General features: G+C 49.2%; 1 protein-coding gene across 1 annotated transcript in view; it reads left to right on the forward strand.

The window, feature by feature from the left end:
* The window catches only part of GLT1D1 (glycosyltransferase 1 domain containing 1), a gene marked incomplete at its 5' end in the record, with an annotated part of 75,456 nt that overhangs the window by 40,457 nt on the left and 14,897 nt on the right, over positions 1 to 20,102 (forward strand). Inside the window, 2 exon segments of the mRNA XM_081286527.1 lie at positions 16,624 to 16,667; positions 18,231 to 18,351. Coding sequence (XP_081142653.1) covers positions 16,624 to 16,667; positions 18,231 to 18,351 — 165 coding nt within the window.

Raw genomic sequence — 20,102 nt, forward strand, 5'->3', positions numbered from 1 at the left:
CTGGCTTTGGGTGGTAACAGATGATTCCTGGTAAACTAATTACTCTTCAGTCCCACAGTGGGAAAGTTACTATTATTTTAAAAATCCTCCTTCCAGCCTTCTGTTTGAAGGACATGATTAGAAGAAAAAGTTTGATGCTGCAATTCTTGTTAGCCCAGGAGAAGCTTTCAGGCTTGGGCTGTGGACTAGCAATGACGGCACCCAGAGAACTTAGTAAGGTGACTTTCTTGCCGGGCACAGTGACACATGCCTGTGACCCCAGTGGCTCAGGAGGCTGAGGCATGAGGATTGCAAGTTCAAAGCCACCCTCAGCATCTTAGCAAGATCCTAAGCAACTCAGCAAGACCCTGTCTCCATAAATCAAAATAAGTAAGTAAATAAAAAGGGCTGTGGATGTGGCTCAGTGGTAAACTGCCCCTGGGTTCAATCCCCAGTCCTGGAAAAAAAAGACCCCCCCAAAACAAGCAATGGTTACATTTTCCTGATGCTATTCTACTTAGAGTACGTGGAACTGGCTTTCCGAATAGGGTGATTTCCTTTAAACATAAAACAAATTGACTTCAGGAAAAGTGCTCAAGAAGCAATGGTACAGATGACATGCAGGCACAACAAATTGTGAGGACCTGTGCAAACAGCTGAGTCAGGTGTGGGTGTGCAGCGGGAGAAGAGGCCAGCACAACATGGGCGTGGGGCCCACGTGGTCTTGGCTCCATATGTGTCCTCTTCAGGAAACCTGTGGGCCACGCCAGCTGGGCCTGACAATGCCACCGTGTGGGAGAAACCCTCCTGGGTCCCTGCTGGGCTCCACCACAGCAGCCCTCTATCACAGCCCTTCAGGGGGGACACTGTCGCTGCTGTGCTCCTGTGACACGTGCCTTTCCTCCCCTGTCTTTCCGGAATGCCTCTCCTCTTGCCAACCTTTGCCTGCTTTGTGAAGGAACCATCAGTGTGAAACGAGCTTCCCTTTCCTTCCCAGTGGGCAGTGAGGCCAACTGTCCCTGAGGTGGGGCGGCCGTGGTGAGCTGGGAGGGCTGCATCCAGCCGCAGCAGGGTTGGGGCTTGGAGGTGCAGGACTCTGTTGCCACCTTGTGAGAGCCGTGTGTGTCTGGAGGCCTCATGGGTGCATGTGTGGGTCACTGTTGCCCAGGATGACGTCGTGAGCTGCCTTCATTTCTAAGTGCCCACGCTGCGGGCCTGCACACACACCCTGTCGCCCACGGAGGACCTGCACAGTGCGCTTCTCTTTTCTCCTCTGCTCTGGAAGGATGTAATCACTAACTGGTTTTGAGCAAAGACCTTGACAGCTTTGCCTGATTGCCGCAGTCTTGGCTGGGCACAGAATCACGAGCCAATCAAGCAGGAACAAAACTTTATTTTGAAAAAGCCGCTAACACTCTCAGCGCCAGCAAGTCAAAAACCGGTCCTCCCACGAGGGTGTCCGACCGGAACCGCGCGTCCCGGAACCCCCGTCTCCTCCGACCTCCTCCGGAATTCCCTCCTACTATCCTTCCCCAACCAATGGGAACTCTCCAGCAGTCCCGTAAAGTCCCGTAACTTGAGTCCGGTAGCAGGCCAAGGTGAACAGCGGGAGTCCAGTTTGCATATGAATGTAAATTTTAACATAATCATCTCAGTGGCTAGCTGGCGTCACTTTACAACCAAAGGTGCCATACATCGTATATATGCTTGTGGCTCCTAGCATCTGCCCCCTTCTGTTTAATTAAGCAACAAGCAATGTGGCTAGGGACCGTGCCTGGTAGGTTGTCCAATTTAACATATGGTTCTTACCCGTCATGGGAGAACTGACCTTTAGGCGTCAGCTTCCTGTCTTAGGTTGAATCCACTGTAATCAGAGCAACCCGTCGCTGACTACCGGTCCAGCATTCAGCCATGCTTGTGGATAGGCCTATGCACCAGTGGGGGGGTGAGGTTCTTGCCTCACCTCTGTTGGCCCCCAAATTTAGCCTTGGTGCCAGTGGGGGGGTGAGGTTCTTTGCCTCACCTCTGTTGGCCCCCAAATTTAGACCATCACTAGTAGAAGGGAGGAGGATACAGAAATGCCACGACACCAAGCCAATTGACGGCTCCTTTGGAAAAATTGCGTCACTGGTGACACCATCAGCAAAGATATGCCAGTATTACCACAATAAACATGGGGTGAGCTGGCAAGGAAATTGCATCACTGGTGACACCATCAGCAAAAATATGCCAGCAGTACCACAATTCGGTGCACCAGATGATATTTCACAATGTATGCAACTGATATATAGTCCAGGCAAGTTCTGCAAGCAGTTCAAATTGGAGGAGTCTATCAATATGTCCATATCCTCCCAAAGTAAATCAAGTCCTTGATAGCATTACTTGTTGAGTTATATTCATTGATGCATCAGTTTATACAGTTTACTGTGATAGCTATCATAGAAGCTGTAGTTTGGTTTTATCTCAGTCTTCACTGGAATTGGGATGGAGATGGAAATTCTGGCAATGATGGTAAAGAGACATTATCCTGAACAGAATTATTAAATATAATAAAAAGAAAAGGTGAAAGTAAACAAACAGATCTGTTAAACTCCTTTAAAAACAATCCTTAACAGCCGTTTACCAAATTTAAATTAGTAAACAAACAGATCTGTTAACCATCTTTAACAACAATCATAAACAGCTGTTCACCTAATTTAAATTAAACCATATAAATCACGTGAATAAAGAAAAAATTCGGATCCATTTTTTCATGAGCGCTCCTCATATAAGAAATATGGACATACACACATACAGACATACAACACAAAACAGAAGTGTGCACACAACATACAACACATAAGACAATAGTAAATAAAGGCCTTGTAACTATACTTAGGTGAAATCTCCATTGCAATGTTTAAAAACTCCACAGTCAAAAAAAAAAAATAAATAAATAAATAAATAAATAAATAAATAAAAAATAAAACACAGTCAAAAAATAAAACTGATCAGAAAAACATTAACCTAGGTTTGTATGAGCTCAAAAATAAAATAGAACTTTATGATGTGGAAAAATGCAATAATAAAATAGATACTGAAAAAAAAAACCTTGGTTAATCACTGTCGCAGATGTAAGAATAGCCAAGCTGGAGCTCTGGATGTCAGCTGTTATGGATTTGAGTCAAATCATCTTCTTTTTCTGTAGAAATTGTTTTAGTTAATCTCTCTGGAATCCAAATCGGTTGCTGTTCATCCTGTGGGAAAACACAGACAGCGCCCCGATTCCAGACTATCACTGGATCCGGGCCTTTCCATTGTCCTGTTAGAATATCTTTCCAAAGTACCTTAGGCTTATGTACATTTTTGGGGTACAAATGTCTTTCCGCAGCACTAAGTCCCGATGAATCTAAATTTAAAAAGTTTAGAGTAAAAAGGGTTATTTTAAGTTTATCTTTGGGGGATATATACCCCTTTCCAATTCCCTCCTTTTGTTTTAATAAGTACATTTTAATAGTTTGATGAGCTCTTTCAACTATGCCTTGTCCTTGTGGATTGTATGGAATTCCTGTTATGTGAGTAATACCAAATGATGAGCAAAATTGTTTAAAAGAGGAGGAAGTATAACCAGGACCGTTGTCCGTTTTTAACTGTTTTGGAACGCCCACAGTGGCAAAATTTTGTAAGCAATGAGCTATAACATCTTTAGTTTTTTCTCCGGCATGAAGGGAGCCCATCAAAAATCCGGAAGAGGTATCAACTGTAACATGTAAATATTTTAATTTTCCAAATTCTGGCAAGTGTGTGACGTCCATCTGCCAAATATGGTTAGGTATTAGTCCTCTAGGATTGACTCCAAGATTAACTTGTGGTAAAAATGTCACACAATTTTGACATTGTTTTATTATATGTCTGGCCTGTTCTTTAGTTATTTTAAAACGCTTTTGTAAAGTATTAGCATTGACATGGAACCTTTTATGAAAATTTATAGCTTCTTCTATTGTGGAGAAAATATGTATGTCATGTGTAGATTTATCTGCTAGTTCATTGCCCATACTAAGGGCTCCAGGCAATCCTGTATGTGCCCTGATATGACCTATGAAGAATGGATCTTTTCGGTCCCAGATTAGACTTTGTATAGCGGAAAACAAAGAGAAAACAGTAGAGGAAGGGGAAATCCTACCAGCATCTTCAAGGGAATTAATAGCATTAACTACATACTGACTATCAGAAAATAAATTAAATACAGAATCTTTAAACATCATAAAAGCTTGTAATACTGCATTAAGCTCTACCTTTTGAGCTGATTGTTTGGGTACTAAAAATGTAAAAGTTTGATCAGGAGTAACTACTGCTGCTGTACCATTGTTTGACCCATCAGTGAATATATTTGGAGCATTTATGATAGGGGTTTTTCTTGTCATTTTTGGAAAAACTACAGGATGCTTAGACCAAAAAGACAACAAAGGATTAGATGGTAAGTGATTATCAAATGAAACACTAGTTTTACACAGGATTATTGCCCAAGTATTTAACTCATTAGCTAACTCATCAATTTGATCCATAGTATATGGAGTAATAATTTTATTGGGAGAAATCCCAAACACTCCCTTAGCTGCTTTTATTCCTTTGAGTATTAATTGTCCTACAGCCTCAGGATATCTAGTAAGAATAGTGTTAGGGGAATAAGATAAATGTATCCACAATAATGGACCTTCTTGCCAAAATACTCCTGTAGGAATATTTTTTGTTGGTAGTACAATAAATAATAAAGGCAAACTTATATCAATTCTATCCAAATGCATATTTTCCATATATGTTTCAATGATTTTTAATACTTTTCTTGCTTCAGGCGTTAACATGCGGGGTGAATTTGGATCTGATGGACCTTTTAGAATATCAAATAAAGGTCCTAACTCTCCTGTTGGTATGCCTAGATAAGGCCTTATCCAATTTATGTCTCCCAATAACTTTTGAAAGTCATTAAGTGATTTGAGTTGATCTACTCGTATTTGAATTTTTGGTGGACGGACCATGGTTGAGGATAATAGAACTCCTAAATAATTAATTGGAAGATTTAATTGTACTTTATCTATTGCTATCTCTAGATTATAATTTTTCAATAAATTTGTAAGTGTGGCATAACATTCTAGTAATGTGTTTTTATCTTTATGTGCCAGTAACACATCATCCATATAGTGAAATATTTGTAGTTCAGGATTTTGGTTTCTAAGTGGCTGGATTGCTTTATTAACATAAATTTGACACATAGTTGGGCTGTTAGCCATCCCTTGAGGGAGTACTTTCCATTCATATCTCTGATCAGGACCTTCATGATTCAGTGCAGGGATAGTAAATGCAAAATGTGGACTATCCTCGGGATGAATTGGAATTGAAAAGAAACAATCTTTAATATCTATAACTAAAACATGCCAGGTTTTTGGTAAAGCAGACAATTGAGGAATCCCTGATTGAGCAGGTCCCATAATAACCATCTCATTATTAATGGCTCTTAAATCTTGTAATAATCTCCATTTACCAGATTTCTTTTTAATGACAAAAATGGGAGTATTATAGGGGGATACGGAAGGTTGTATATGTCCTTCCGCTAACTGTTGTCTGACCAAGTCATGGGCTACTTGTATCTTTTCTTTAGTCAAGGGCCACTGAGGAACCCACACTGGTCTTTCTGATTTCCAAGTAATTTTGATTGTCTCAGTGGCCCTTTCTGAAAACCCAATTCATGTCTATTTATTTCTTGATCTATTTGAATAGGTGCTGTCATACCTTGTTCTTGTTCTCTTAATCTTTTTTCTTTCCTAAAGCCTTGTTTAGCCCTAGTAGTGGGCGCGTTAGGATTGATGTTATTTGTTAATGTCAATCCTAATTGATCTAGGACATCTCGTCCCCATAAATTTACAGGAAGATGATCCAATACATAGGGCTGTATAGTTCCTTCACATCCTTCAGGATCCCTCCAATCTAATACCATAGCACTTCTATGGGGATTTGTTGCCACTCCTAGGCCTCGAAGCGTTTGAGTGGCTTGTTGTAATGGCCAATGTTTTGGCCATTCTTGACGAGATATGATGCTGAGGTCAGCTCCTGTGTCCAGCAGCCCATTAAAGTCATGTCCTTGAATTTTTAATTTTAGCATTGGGCGAGAATCTAAATTTAAAGACAGCATAGCCCAATCTACACCTGTGGAGCCTAATCCCTTGGAACCTCTTTCTACATTACAACTGGAAAATTTATCATGCAGGCTGGGTATTATTAATAACTGTGCTATTCTATCTCCTGGTGAAATTACTGATATACCTCTTGGAGAACTAGCTATAATTTTTATTTCACCTTCATAATCGGGATCAATTACCCCAGGACTTATCATAAGTCCTTTTAGTGTAGAAGAACTGCGTCCCAATAATAAGCCTACTGTTCCCTGGGGAAGAGGTCCTTTTACTCCTGTGGGAATGATTTGAATTCCCATCTCTGGGGTTAGTACTGCTCTGGCAGAGGCGCAGATGTCCAGCCCTGCGCTCCCTCTAGTTTGTCTGATGAGGGATTTAATGGATAATGCGTCCTGGGCACTACCTTGATGGGGCTGTTGGGTTCCTCCATTGCCCCATATATTTGTGGTTTGGGGCCCCGGGGCATTGGGCCCTCTAGTCCGTTTTTTGGCAATGGAGCTTGATACCTTTCTCCACGATATCGTGGGTAAACACTTGGTCCTTGTCCGTTTTTTGATAACGGAATACCCTCTATGGTGGTTTGAGAACGGCATTCATTAGCCCAATGTCTCCCTCTACGGCATCGTGGGCAAATACCTGGTATTCTATTCCTTTGATATCCAGCTTTGTTAAACCCTCCTCTTATGGGGCAACTCCTTTTAAAATGTCCTGTTTGATTACAATTATAGCATGTTCTTGGCCTGGCATCTAAAGCCTGTTGTACTGCTGCTAAGACTTGCCCCTGTTCATTAATGTCTCTACATAATTTAATATATGTGTTTAAATCCTCATGTCTCCATGGTCTAATGACCTCTCTGCAGCAACGATTTGCTTGGTCATAAGCCAGTTGTTTTATAAATGGCATTACCTGTTCTGTATTTCCAAATATCCTAGAGGCTGACTGAATAAGTCTATCTACAAATTCAGCATAAGGTTCATTAGTTCCTTGTATTACCTTAGATAATTGACCTTGTAAGTCTCCATGCCCCTGTAAAGTTTTCCATGCCCTAACTGCATCTACAGCAATTTGTGCGTACACACCAGGGTCATATTCAATTTGTTGTCTTTGACCCTCATAAGGTCCCTTCCCCAAAAGCATGTCCATATTTCTTTGAGGGTACCCAGCTTCTGCATTTCGCCTAGCTGTCTCCATGCAAAATTCCTCATTGGCAACCTTCCATAACAAATATTGTCCTCCGTTTAGCACAGATCGACACATGTTAGCCCAATCTGCTGGTGTCATGTCCAAGTTGGTAACAGATTCAACCATGCTTATTGTGAAGGGAGCTTGCGGCCCATAGGTCGTTACAGCCTCCTTTAATTGCTTTATTGTTTTGAAATCTAAAGCACGGTGAATTCGTTGCCCTCCTGCCTGCTCAAGTACAGGGCATGCTAATCTTTGGGGTCCTGCCTCAGAATTCCGTCCATCAACTACGGTAGTTGAGGGCCGCTCAGCGGTAGATGGAGCTGTTGGCTGAGTTACGCCCTCTGGTGATAGAACGGAGTTGGTAGCAACCTCCTGTTGTAATTCTCCACCTGATGGCTGCTTGTCCTCTAAGCTTGCTTTCTTTAAATTCTCCTCTGTCTGACTAGCTTGAGAGACCTTCTCTTTTGCTTGACCTAGCGTTTTTTCTACCATAGTCTGGACCTCTAACAATTTACTTAACAGTTTTTCGGTTTGTTTTTTATTGGATTCTAATCTACTATAACCTAACCCAATAAGGTAGGATAAAACAAAGCCGAAGCAGAATGAAACAAAGACGGAGCAGACAATGGTTGTATCAATTTTCTCTTTCTCAGGGCTGAATAACTTCAAACCTTGAGCCAACCATTTTTTCCAGTTCGCCTGAGAAAATTCTAGGGCTAGGGAGCTCGAAATGAAAACAAAATAAATCAAAACAAGAACACATTGTTTTCTGAGAAGGTCATCCATCCTGTCGCCTTCCCTCAGGGGCGAGCAATTTACTCACCTCTAAGCTTCAGGCGTTCCCCGCACGGGCCGCCAAATGCCGCAGTCTTGGCTAATGCCGCAGTCTTGGCTGGGCACAGAATCACGAGCCAATCAAGCAGGAACAAAACTTTATTTTGAAAAAGCCGCTAACACTCTCAGCGCCAGCAAGTCAAAAACCGGTCCTCCCACGAGGGTGTCCGACCGGAACCGCGCGTCCCGGAACCCCCGTCTCCTCCGACCTCCTCCGGAATTCCCTCCTACTATCCTTCCCCAACCAATGGGAACTCTCCAGCAGTCCCGTAAAGTCCCGTAACTTGAGTCCGGTAGCAGGCCAAGGTGAACAGCGGGAGTCCAGTTTGCATATGAATGTAAATTTTAACATAATCATCTCAGTGGCTAGCTGGCGTCACTTTACAACCAAAGGTGCCATACATCGTATATATGCTTGTGGCTCCTAGCACCTGATGAGGTGTTGATCGGGGTTTGACGATCCAGGGTTAGGGAGCAGAGGGTGGTTTGGGGCAGGTTGAAGGCCATGGTGGAGGGGCCTGTCTCGGCCATTGCCAGAGGCCCTAGAGCCCCATTTCCAAGTGGATCCAACACCACTGCAGCTTCCCCGACCACAGGGTGCTTACCAGGCAAGCTAGGTACAGGGCAAGTCCCTGGGTCCCCACTCCCACTAGACCACCCCACCCAGGTCCCCTGGGGCTGTTGTGGGGCTTTATCTGCAGCCCCACAGGTTAGTTCCCCAGGGTGGGGCAGAGGTCACAGGCCTTGAGAGCAGTTGCCAGGCAGCTCTTCAGCCGGGCTCTGGGACTCTGGTGAAGGCTTCCCAGCTGAGAGTGCTTCAGCTCCTCCCCTGAGTCCCTCGTGGCTCTGAAGCACCTCTCCCAGGAGGCACTTCACTATCTGTAATTAAAACCCCTCCAGGAAATGGAGCTGCATCTTCGGCTGCGCATTTGTTGCTGAGCAGAGCAGCCTCAGCACCAGGCTGGTGCGGGTCCGTGTTGCCCGGAGCTCTCCTGGGACTTGCCAGCTTCTTCTGCGATGGCAGGTGACACTGAATCTTCCAGGTCTGACTCTGGTTGCATAAAGGTAGCATCTCTGAGCTGTCTGGCAGAATCCAGGCTCTGTCCTGCCTCTTGAAAGATCTTTCTCACATCTCAGGTGGACAGCTGACAGCCCCACAGACCTGCACACCACCTCACAGAGCGGCTAGCGCACCTGCACCCCAAGGCAGCTGAGGCCCTGTAGTTATGACCCTCCGGCCACCTGTGTCCTTCCTGATGCTCTCTGTCCTTAGATGTTTCTTTCTGGTACTGGGAATTGAAACCAGGGATGTACTACCACTGAGCCACTGTCCTTTTTATTTGAGGACAGTACCTTGCTAAGCTGCCTAGGTCAGCCTTGCACTTGAGATCCTCCTGCCTCAGCCTGCCAAGTTGCTGGGGTTACAGGTGTGTGCCACCATGCCTGGCTTGTCTTTAAGACTTAGCATGGTTTTTTGGATCCTTTGGCCATTCAGATGGGCTTGAGCCTCCACGTTTTGTCTATGTTTTAGCCGTGCCAATGGTAATGCCGCAGACACTCGACAACCAGCTGTCTATGGCAGGGCCCATTGGTGGAAAACCTTATTTGGCCTTCCATGGTGTAAGCGCTTTCTCGGTGCTCAGTCCCAAGTTTCCAAGCTGATGTCACTGAAGGCAGCCTTGAGAGGAGATGGGATGGGCACCAGCAGCTGTCACCAGCAGGCAGAGCCGCCCCAACACATGCTATGTGGCAATGTGCCACACACACACACACACACACACACACACACACACACACACGGGACTCACCTGCCACACGCACACACTGGAACGGGAACGGAAAGGAGGTCAGCTAAACAACATTTACTTCTTGCGGTTCTTGCACTCTGATAGTTTAAAGAAACTTTTGGGGTCCCAGGTTCTGGCCTAGCAAGCACCCTGCTGTCAGGTACACCACAGGTGCACTAGGCCTGCTTAGAAATGGGCCCAGGGGCCTTGGCAACCGTGACAAAGCTTCCAGAACAGGCCCTTCCACGTCCCTTTACAAAGTGCTGTTTCCACCTCAAATTTGCTTTCACGATTTGCTGTGTGGTCTGGGTGGCTTGAGCCATGTAGTGTGGCGGGTGTCTGTTTGTGCCAGACCCCACTGTGTGAAGGCACACTTGCTGCTTCCTTGTGAGACTCCCCCTGGCTCACCTGGCTCCCGAAGGACCCTCTCAGGTGTACTCCCCTGAGCTCTCAGCTCCAACCCACCCCCTGTCGCTGCAGAACTCTGAATCCTCCAAGTCAGGCCTTCAGTTTGACATCATGTCTGGATCCAGAGCAAGGGAGACGGACATCATCTTACACTTGAGTTTGGACATGTACTACAGCATCAGGGGCCCACATGCTCATGATCTGGAGGCAGACAGAGAAGGGGCAAGAGGTCAATTCTAGGGACGCCTTAAATTCTTAGTTTAGTGACTGGCCTTCACAGATGGGACCTCTGAAGCGTACAGTTATCTGGGGCATCTGAGGTGGTGCACCCTCATCCTCCTCTGGTCTGCATGCTTCTGTGTCAGCCGTGGTGCTCAGTGAGGGAGGAGCTCTTAAGACATGACCTAGGTTCTTGGCGAGCCTCACCCTCCCAGGTCACGTCCAGTGCCTCTGTGCAGAAGCATTAGACCCTGTGTCATGAAGAGGAGCCCAGCCTGTTAGGGGGATGACTGCCGTGACCTGGGGTCCTGTCTGTCCTTATGCAGAGCCCATGTGAGCCGACCCCCTTGAAGAAATTGTACAGCTCACTCAAATGGCTTCGCCACGGGCACCAGAAATGAGCAGCCTCTTGCCCAAGGTCAGCAAAAGGGCATTGTGAGAATACAGGAGCTTGTTAAGGAGCGCTGGGGTGCTGAGGAACTGGCTTGGGTGTAGACAGTAATCCCCAAATCAGAGGGGCGCGGCGTCTGGTGGTGAAGAGCCTGGCTCAAGGCTGCACCGGGGACACTGCTCCATCTGTTTCCTGCTCTCCAGGGCTCAGCGTCCAGGAAGAGGGCATCAGAATGTCCCAGCTCTGGTCACACAGCCTGTCCCATGGAAGGAGAGGACCAGCACCTGATGCTCCTCCCACCAGACCCTCTCCATTGGGAAGAGGCGAGGAAGAATGCTGAGGCGGCCGGGCACCAGCCAGAGGGGCGGCAGGGACATGGAGCAGCGGAAGCAAAAAGGAAATAAACTCCCACGGGTGCACAGGTGTCTGTTCTCATCAAGAATCAAAGACAAGGACTGGGTACTTTTCTAGGTCAACTAGGGCATCCTGTGGCTGTTTGGCTTCTCTGTCAGGGAGATAGAAAGATCACGTCCTCAGCAGTGACCTGGGCACGCGGCGGGGAAACCTCCCTGGCACTAGCTCTCCTGCAGCCGCCACCTCCAGGGGCACGCCCACCACATAGAGGCCCAGAGGAGGCTGGGGGAGGCTGGGGGAGGCTGGGTTTCTTTGTGTGCTTCCTGGTCCTGTGCTGTTGTGACCACGTCCCCATCCCGGTCTATGGCTCTCTCTGTAGGTCTGGATCTAGGTCGGGGGATCGATGTCATTAACATCCACAGCTATGTTGGGGGCTCGCCCAGGAGTGAATGCCTGTTCCAGGCCCCTGACATATCCCAGTGGGCTGGATGGACCTGCTCCTGTCCGCCCGCAGCCCACACTAGTTGGGAGAGACCTAAGCAGGCAGGACCAGCTGCAGGAAGCTCGCCGAGGGCAGTCTGGGGCTGGAGCCTGTTCCCTGGGCCTCTCACCCACCTTTCCTGTGGCAGCCCAGAGGCAGTCACCCGGCTCCACGGCGCTCGTTTGAATATGGTCACTCAGTCTGTCGTTGGCTTTTATCTACTCGACCAGCTCTTCTTACAAACTTGCAACCTGAGTGTTTCTTGATTGCTTTAAAAAAATCACCAATGCCATGTATTTTATTTTTTAGAGCTTTCTTACATAGGTTTATTTCTGTGGATTTCTTAGCAAGAGCTTTCCGGAAAGCTGGGTCCTAGTGTCATATCAGCTGATGCATGAGCCGCTGCTACCTCTAGGGCAGCGCTCCTCAGTGGTGAGCATTGCGGCTAGTAGAGGGTCACAGGCACGTCGCAGCACCCGGAACCTGGGGGCTCGTGACTTAACTGCCCTGTGCCTCCGTCTCCCTGTCTACAAATTGAGGATGACCAGGACAGCAGTATCTGCTCTCCATCTGCTTCGAGGTCCCAGTGAGGGAGACTGAGGCAGCGGCTGGCGCATGGTGGTCAAGTCCAAGCCAGTTGGTGCCCACGTTCCCTTTCTGCTCTGGGGGCTGAGGTGCGGCTCTGGATGAAGGATGCTCTGAGCTCGGCTTGGGTTTCCCATTAACGCGCCTTTGATCTCAGTTCACCCGTTTCCGCAGAGCGTGCGGCTCCAGCTCGCAGGGGCACCTTGTGTGGGTGCGTTCCTGGGCTCTTTGATGAGGAGTGCAGGGAGCACACTTGGTCTGGGCATGACAGCTTAATGACTTTCCACAATAACTTCTCATATCAAAGATTATTTCCCTGAAGCCCGGGAGCTGAAACAATATATTTTTGCTAGGAAATAAACAAACTTGGAAGAAGGAAATGAGAATTTTCTCTGCTGCTTGCAACAATTTGCCTTTAAAAATTTCATAGCATGTGCTTTCATTAAATAAAAATATCCACCCTTCCTTTCCTTTTTATCTTGTGTTTTGTTCCACTTGGCTTCCCTAAGAGATTTGAAAATGAACTGATGTGGAAGGTAAACCCAGAAAAACTCAATGCAGTTTGTAGCTTCATCTTCAGCGATGTTGTTAGACCTTCAGCAAAATTCTAGTTAAAGCACCAGGTACTTGGAGGCCGTACAAGCCTGGAGTTGTTTCCTTGACAAATCATCTTTCCCTGAATGTGTGATCTTGAGAGCCGAAGCATGCTAGTAAAATTAAAAAGAGGGATTTCTAGCTAAAAGTCATCACAAGTAAAATATGAATGTGAAAGTTAATCTGTGGGTCAGGAGGGCGTTCATAGGTGGTTTGCTGTGTCTCTGCTGGAGGCTGGGGTCACAGTGTCCTCATCTGAACAAAGGAGGCAGGATAGGTGCTGGACAGTAGGGCGAGCTGGGGCTGGTTCACCTGGAGGATGACCCCAGGCACAGAGGGTGTGCGGACACTGCATGGCCTGGGGAGGGCCAGGGGGCTCCAGGGGAAGGGAAGGAGCCCCAGCCTGGCAGTGACAGGAGGACGGGGACCTGCCTTAGAGAGGTGGTGCAGGCTGTGCTTCGGAGACTGAGTAGGTCACGGGCACAGGGGTGATGTTGCTGGGGAGATTGGGACTTAGATGGGTACAGAGGGCGAACTGTGGGTGAGTAGGGAGGTGTTCCTGGGACCACATGAGGTTTCTATGAGCTGTTTGATGAAGCACTTGGAGCAGAAGCCGGAGAGGCAGGAGACGCAGGAGAGCTTGGTTTTAAGGATCCAGGTGTCAGAGTCACTGCCTGAATTTGCATACCGGCCTAGTGTCCTTCCAGCAGCTGTGTGATCCTGGTGAGGTTACACGACCTCTCTGAGCATTAGTGTCCTCATGTGTAGAAAGGGACAATGATAGCGGGATTATGACAAGGACTGAGTTAATGTGTGTGGCGGGCTCAGCATGGGGCTCAGCCCAGGTCTGGCACCTAGTGAGAGGCAGAGCATCGACTATAACATGTACATTGGTGGAAAACACCAAGTTGCTCATGAGTTTTTCTAGGAATAATGTCAAATTTCTTCTGCATCCTTACGCATCCACCCCTGAGGCAGGCCGGCACAGTGGTTCCCAGTGGTGTGGTGCTCGGCCAGGGCTGCCCTGGCCCCAGCACACTGTTCACCCCCCAGGGAGAAGCTGGAGGACTTGCTGGGGAGCTCTGGCCACTGTACTGCTCCTGTGAGCTCCTATGCTCATGTGACTCCAGGATATGATGCAGGGCTGTGTGAGCAGGGCCATGTAGGATGGGCTGCGTGCCCCCTGCACAGCTAGGGTGGCTCTGTTCAGGTCCTCTCCCAAGGACTGCAGGAAAGGGGAGTAGCCAGCCCCCTGCCCATTTCCCTCCTGACCACACTCTTTAGAGACCTGCTATGTCACTGTGAGCTTCCTGACACCGATTGGTGTCGAGCACAACACGTAAGGACGCCAGAGATGTCAATAAACCTAACGTTACTTACCCTTGTGGGGAGCCCAGCAGCCCAGAGTGGTTCAGTGGAATACCTGGGGTCCAGCACACACACGAAGCATTTTCTTACCAGAGGATAGCGCACACACGATTCTAGGAAGCAGCATGGTGTCAGCTAGAGGGACAGCCTCCAGTCTTCAGAGCTGCCTGGCCCCCATTCCCCCCTCCCACTGGAGGTGTAAATGGGAACAGAACTTGGTTCTGCCGACTCCCAGTGCCTCCAAGCCCCAGGGAGATGCAGATGCTGCGTGCTCTGCTCACGCCTTCATTGGCCTGTGATCTGAGACCATGTCGAGGATTCTGTGACAGGTTTGCATAAACTTAAGATGTTTTCAGTTATTTTAAAGTCGTGCTGTTGACCACTCATGGAGGGACAGTCAGGGCAGGATGGCAGCCTCCAGGTGGGTTGGGAAGAGCTTGTGGTTAGGTGGGGTGGATGTGGTGAGGAAGGACGTCCTGCCGCCTTGTGCTGAGTGGGCTGATGGGGGAGGAGGGCCCTCTGGCAGCTGCACTGAGCCCACCCACTGGCACAGCTCATTGCACTCAGCATCACGGGGGTTCTGGTCAGGAATGGGATGCTGGCTCCCTTGGCACAGTGATCCCTTGGTCACCCCGGTGGCTTCCTTTCCTCTGCAGTCCCAGGTACTCTACTCGGGGTCCCCATCCCTGGTAAGGACACTTTTTGATTTAGCTTATACACATGCTCCTTGACTTACACTGGGGCTCCTCCCCGCAAACCGTCGTAAGTGGGAAATACCGTTAAGTCAAAAGTGCGCCAAGTCTACCTGCTCCGTGGCCAGCCCTGACTGTGCTCAGAACACTTGCCTCAGGCCACACTGGGCAGGTCACTTAGCACAAAGCCTCATTGCAGAAAGTCATGCCCACTCATGTGGTGTCTTAAACACTGTCCTGGAGGTGGTCACATGGTTGCTTGTGCCCTTCCCAACCTAGAGAATCCAAGTAGAGCCCTGGTGAGCCTGCACGCCTGTGCAGTGTTGTCTCGGCAGTGTGGCCTGACACACTTATGCTTGCTGTTCTCAGAAGGGCTTGGATGAGCAGCGGTGGGCTCTGCGCTCTTCAGAGGTAGGTGCAGGTCCAAGCAGGGACAGCGTTGTAAGGCCGAGTGCTCAGTAGCCCTGGCCGTAGCTGGTGCTCTCGTGTCACAGATGAGGAAACAGAGGTTCAGAGAAGCTCGTGAACATGGCCTCTGCATGCTTATGCAGTGCTGAAAGCCCAAGTCCTGCCTTCAAGGAGTGAAAGTTATGGGGATAGTGGAACAGCTTGAAAATACTGCCACTCGTTTTGGCCTTGATTTAACAACATATCAGTCTCCAGGGACATGCTGGGACAAGCACAGTGCCTGTCCCAAAGGACATCTTCCAGACAGATGGAAAAAGAAATTAAACCCAGACTGGAGGATATTAGGTTGTGACTAATTGCAAAGTTTGCACTTGGCTTTTTAAGTTTTCCAGATGGCATTTACATGCCATAAAGCACGACCATTTTAGAGCGCGCAGTCCGGTGGCTTCTAGTATATCCACACATCTGTGCACCCCACCTGCATTCCAGGTTGTTTTCTCCACTCCAAGAGGACGTTCTATGTCCACTAACTAGTCATCTTCTCTTCCCTCCCCTGACTTGGTGCCTCGGCACCCCCTGGTTACCAGCCTGCTCCCCGCCTCTGCAGATGCACTTGCGCAGGGCGTCTCACACAGTGGGCCCACACCCTGGGGGCCTTTCCCGTATGGCTAGTGTATGTTTCCAGGCTTCCCTGGCCACAGCCCAGCCCAGCCGTCCCTTCTGACTGGCACTCCCTTGTGCAGGTAAACACGTGGTGATCATTCATTCCTCAGTGGATGAACATGTCCTTGTCTTTAAGACTGTGTTTCCTGAAGGCTCCTGGACCCCCCGGATGCCCTGCCCTAGGCCTGCTCAGGGTGTCCTCGTCTGCAGGAGTTGAGGACAGTCTCCACGTGCACTGGTAGCAAGCAGCCTCACTGCAGGGCTCGGGGTGCCACTGCTGTCACCCGAGGGCTCCCATGCCTGCCCAGGGGTCTGCCCCTGCAGGAGATGCATAACCGCCCCCCTCCTCTCCTGGGGTCCCTTCTGCCGCCATTTTTACTGCTTCATCGCCAGACTCAGGACATAGTTTTCTTTATTGTTTTCCTTTCAAGATAGTGGAGTCAGGCTGTGTTGCCACCACCTGATTCTCTGGGACCGGCACTCATTGGTCTGTCTCTCTCTTTTCAGGTCGACCCCGTGTTCGCCAGGGAAGTGAAAGCCAGGGTGAAGAGGTAAGGGAGGGGAAGAGGCGCTTTGCACGAGGGGCCCAAGTGGCCAGTGAAAGGCACAGTTCTCTCCCCCACAGTCCCAGGCGCTGCGCCAAGCACCTTGCTGCTGTCACGCCTTTTAATCTTCCCACGATCCTATGAGATCCTGTTTTTGGCCCCCTTGTCCAGGCAAGGAAACTGATAGGCCAAGAACCTAAGACGCCCGTCTTACTGGTCTTCAGGGAATGGCCAGGGAGACCCCTTGAGAATCACATTGGCAAAACTTGAAAAGAGTTTGGAGGAATGCAGGGAAACTGCCCCGTCTCACGCCCGGAGGATGAGGTCGCAACTGCCCTGGCCTCCTGGAGAGCAGATGTCAAAGTGTCTGTTAGACATTGCACTTGTCTGCCAGGGACGAGACCCGGCTCCCTGGGCTCAGCAAGCTGAGGCTTAGAGGCTCACCGAGACAACCTGACAGGGGCTGGTCGGGGAACAAAGTGGGGACCTGGCTGAGACTCAGGGCCTTTGCTCTCCTGTCTCTGTGCTGACAGTGTGGCTGAGGCTCCCACCTCTCGGGTGACCAGGGGGCCACAGGACTGCACCCTCTGTGTCCTGCAGTTTCAGTGGGGAGGCAGGAAAGGGCAAAGGCCAGAGGGACCTGTCTCCTGGTTATGTCACCCCCTGTGGCGGGATTTCCCTCCAGCCCCAGAGCCCCAGCCTCTCTCCCTGGCCTCCCTAACCCCCCAACATCAAAGAGGTCCGCGGTGCTGCTCCTCATCCCCAGCAGAGCAGGGACATGTCTGCCCTCATGAGGCAGATGCCCTGGGGGACGGCACAGTGCAGAAGGGGAGAGAGAAGCTTCAAGATGGTGGTTGTGGGGTGAGAACTCCGCATATGAGGTTGGGGGTGACAGTTGGTCAGAAAACAGACCAAGATGACAAGCTGTGTGTCTCTTTCACTACGTCTCTCTTTTAATATTTCCACTTATTATCTTTTTAAATATTTTTTTAAGAGAGAGAGAGAGAGAGAGAGAGAGAGAGAGAATTTTAATATTTATTTTTTAGTTCTCGGCGGACATAACGTCTCTGTTTGTATGTGCTGAGGATCCAACCCGGGCGCACGCAATCCAGGCGAGCGCGCTACCGCTTGAGCCATATCCCCAGCCCAATTATCTTCTTATATACAATTATTTAATTATCTTGTAGTATTTAATTATCTTTTAATATTTCTGCTATTTATTGCTATTCATTTTGCCCTCATTAGTGTTCATAAAGTCATTTGGGGAAAGGTTGAATTATTAGAGAGGTGTTGTTTTCCTGGTCTTACCCAGGAAAGGGCAAAAGCCATCTAACTCTCTGTGTTTGAGAGCGTGTATCTCCCTAGTGAAGCTGGTCCTAAATGGAAGCCCGAGTTTCAGTCCCTTGTCACCCGGGTGTGGCCCAATGTGCCTCCCCACCCCAGGGTGGCCTTCCCTTCCCAAAGCCTCCACCAGCACCTCCAGCGTTGACCCACATGTCCCTCCTTGGGGGCCGTGGCCAGCAGCCCCTCCAGGGCCAGCTGGATGCAGCCCCTCCTGCTCTGTTTCAGGGCCGCCGGTGTCCGGCTGATGGGGGAGATGCAGCGGGAGGACCTGCATGCGGCCTTGAGGAACTGCTTCGCTCTGGTGAACAGCTCTGTCTCCGAGGGCATGTCGGCCGCCATTCTGGAGGTAACTGTGTGAGGGGTCTCAGCGTGGGGTGAGACGGTCCCTCCGTCCCCCATTTGTGACAGTGATGTCTTTGTCAGTAACACTCTCCAAGCTGAAAGACCAAAGCAGCACGACCTGCGGAGTTTAAAGCCCCCTTGCAGTTCAGGCTGGGCCTCCAAAATGTCACCCCATTGCCCACGGCCACCGCCCTCACCAGCTGCAGAGACAAATAGATGTGGCCTGTGTTGTCCCCCGACCCTCTGGGTCCCTTCCCAGGAAGGCCACGGAGCTGTTCGAAAGCAGCCTGTTTTATGCCACCTCTCCTCTGGCTGCGCTGTCCTGAGCAGAAGAGTTGCACCCTGTCCCTGCAGGGGAGGGGACGGTGGTGCGGTGGACGCCAGTTGGCTCTGTCCTCTGTCTAGTGTTGGGGACACGCCATGGCCCCGCGTGCATCTCCAGCACAGCTCTGCAGGCAGCGGCCAGAGCTGCCTGTGTTTGCCAGGCTGAGACCACTGCAGGAAGGCTCTGCTCAGGAAGTCCTGGTGGGCTCTGCTGGGCAGTGCGTGCACTGTGAGAGGGCATCAGTCTGTGTCTACTTTGTAACCTGACCCCCTAAAGCATCCCTTGTCACTGGAGAGCTTTCTGGAAAAGGGAATGTGACCAGAGCGGCTTAACTGCTTCACTCTGAGTCCCCAAGATGGCTCTGGCACACGCCCACCGCACGGGCTTTCCCTTCTCTGGTGCCAAGTCTGGTTCCCCACATCTAGGGACCCTGCAGGGTGCGCTCCTGTGTGATCCCACAGCCGGCCACCGTCTTAGTGTCCTGTCCATAGTGCACGTGCTTTGGCCTGCACCAAACTTGACAAAAGGTACGATTTTCAAAGTTAAGGTTTCAGACAACATGATAAAGTAGGACAAGAAAATACTCTCCCTAAATTTAAGAAATGATTAGAGTTAATGTTTTCTTCTAATCTGGCATCATTTGGGAAGAAACACTCGGGAACCAGTAGAAGCTAAATGCCGAGGCCAGGAATCGGCACTGGGAGGCCTTGAAAGCACAGAGTGAGAACCTGCAGTGGCTTCTCTCCTGCCAGGTGTCCACGCCCAGGTCTGTGCTTGCCGATCACACCAGCACCACTGGGCTCTCAGCCGCAGCATGGGGACAACACTGTCCACCCTTCCTTTTAGCTTTGAATATGTACATTCTTAGAATGCACCCTTACAGCGGCTGCTGAGTCGCTCCTTTGTATGGAAATACACACTTTTTTCAACTTCTTAAGAAAAGGTAAAGCGGAGCCGGGGAATGATTTTATAACTAGCACACACAGCACTTCATCGCAGATGAATTGCTGTCAAACCTCATTTACTTCAAAGGAAAGGCAGCTGTTGGCAATTCTGCCTGCCTTAAAATGTTGATGTTGTGTTCCTTTTGAAAAGTCCAAAATAACCTTTGGACGAAGGGTTCTGAATGGAACTGATTGTGGAGGCTGAATAGGGGTGCGCTTCATTAGGGACAATTCAAGTAGCCCAGCGGCTCATCACCGAGTGGGCATGTTGCATCTGAAGGAAGTGATCTTTGACCTGTCAGAATCTGCTCGCTTCCCCATGGAAGCATGTGAGAGTGCCACTTGCTAAAGCACGTTCCTCCCCGACAGTGGGCTGGGTGCACAGCAGCAGGGTGAATAGTCCTGAAACCATAGCTCCTTCCAAGTTTGAGCTGAGTCCAGTTCCAAGTTCTGTGTAGAATTGCATTAAAAGAACACCAAAAACCA

Source organism: Spermophilus citellus (assembly GCF_964194105.1).
Source record: "Spermophilus citellus genome assembly, chromosome: 3".
Taxonomy (NCBI): Eukaryota; Metazoa; Chordata; class Mammalia; order Rodentia; family Sciuridae; genus Spermophilus; species Spermophilus citellus.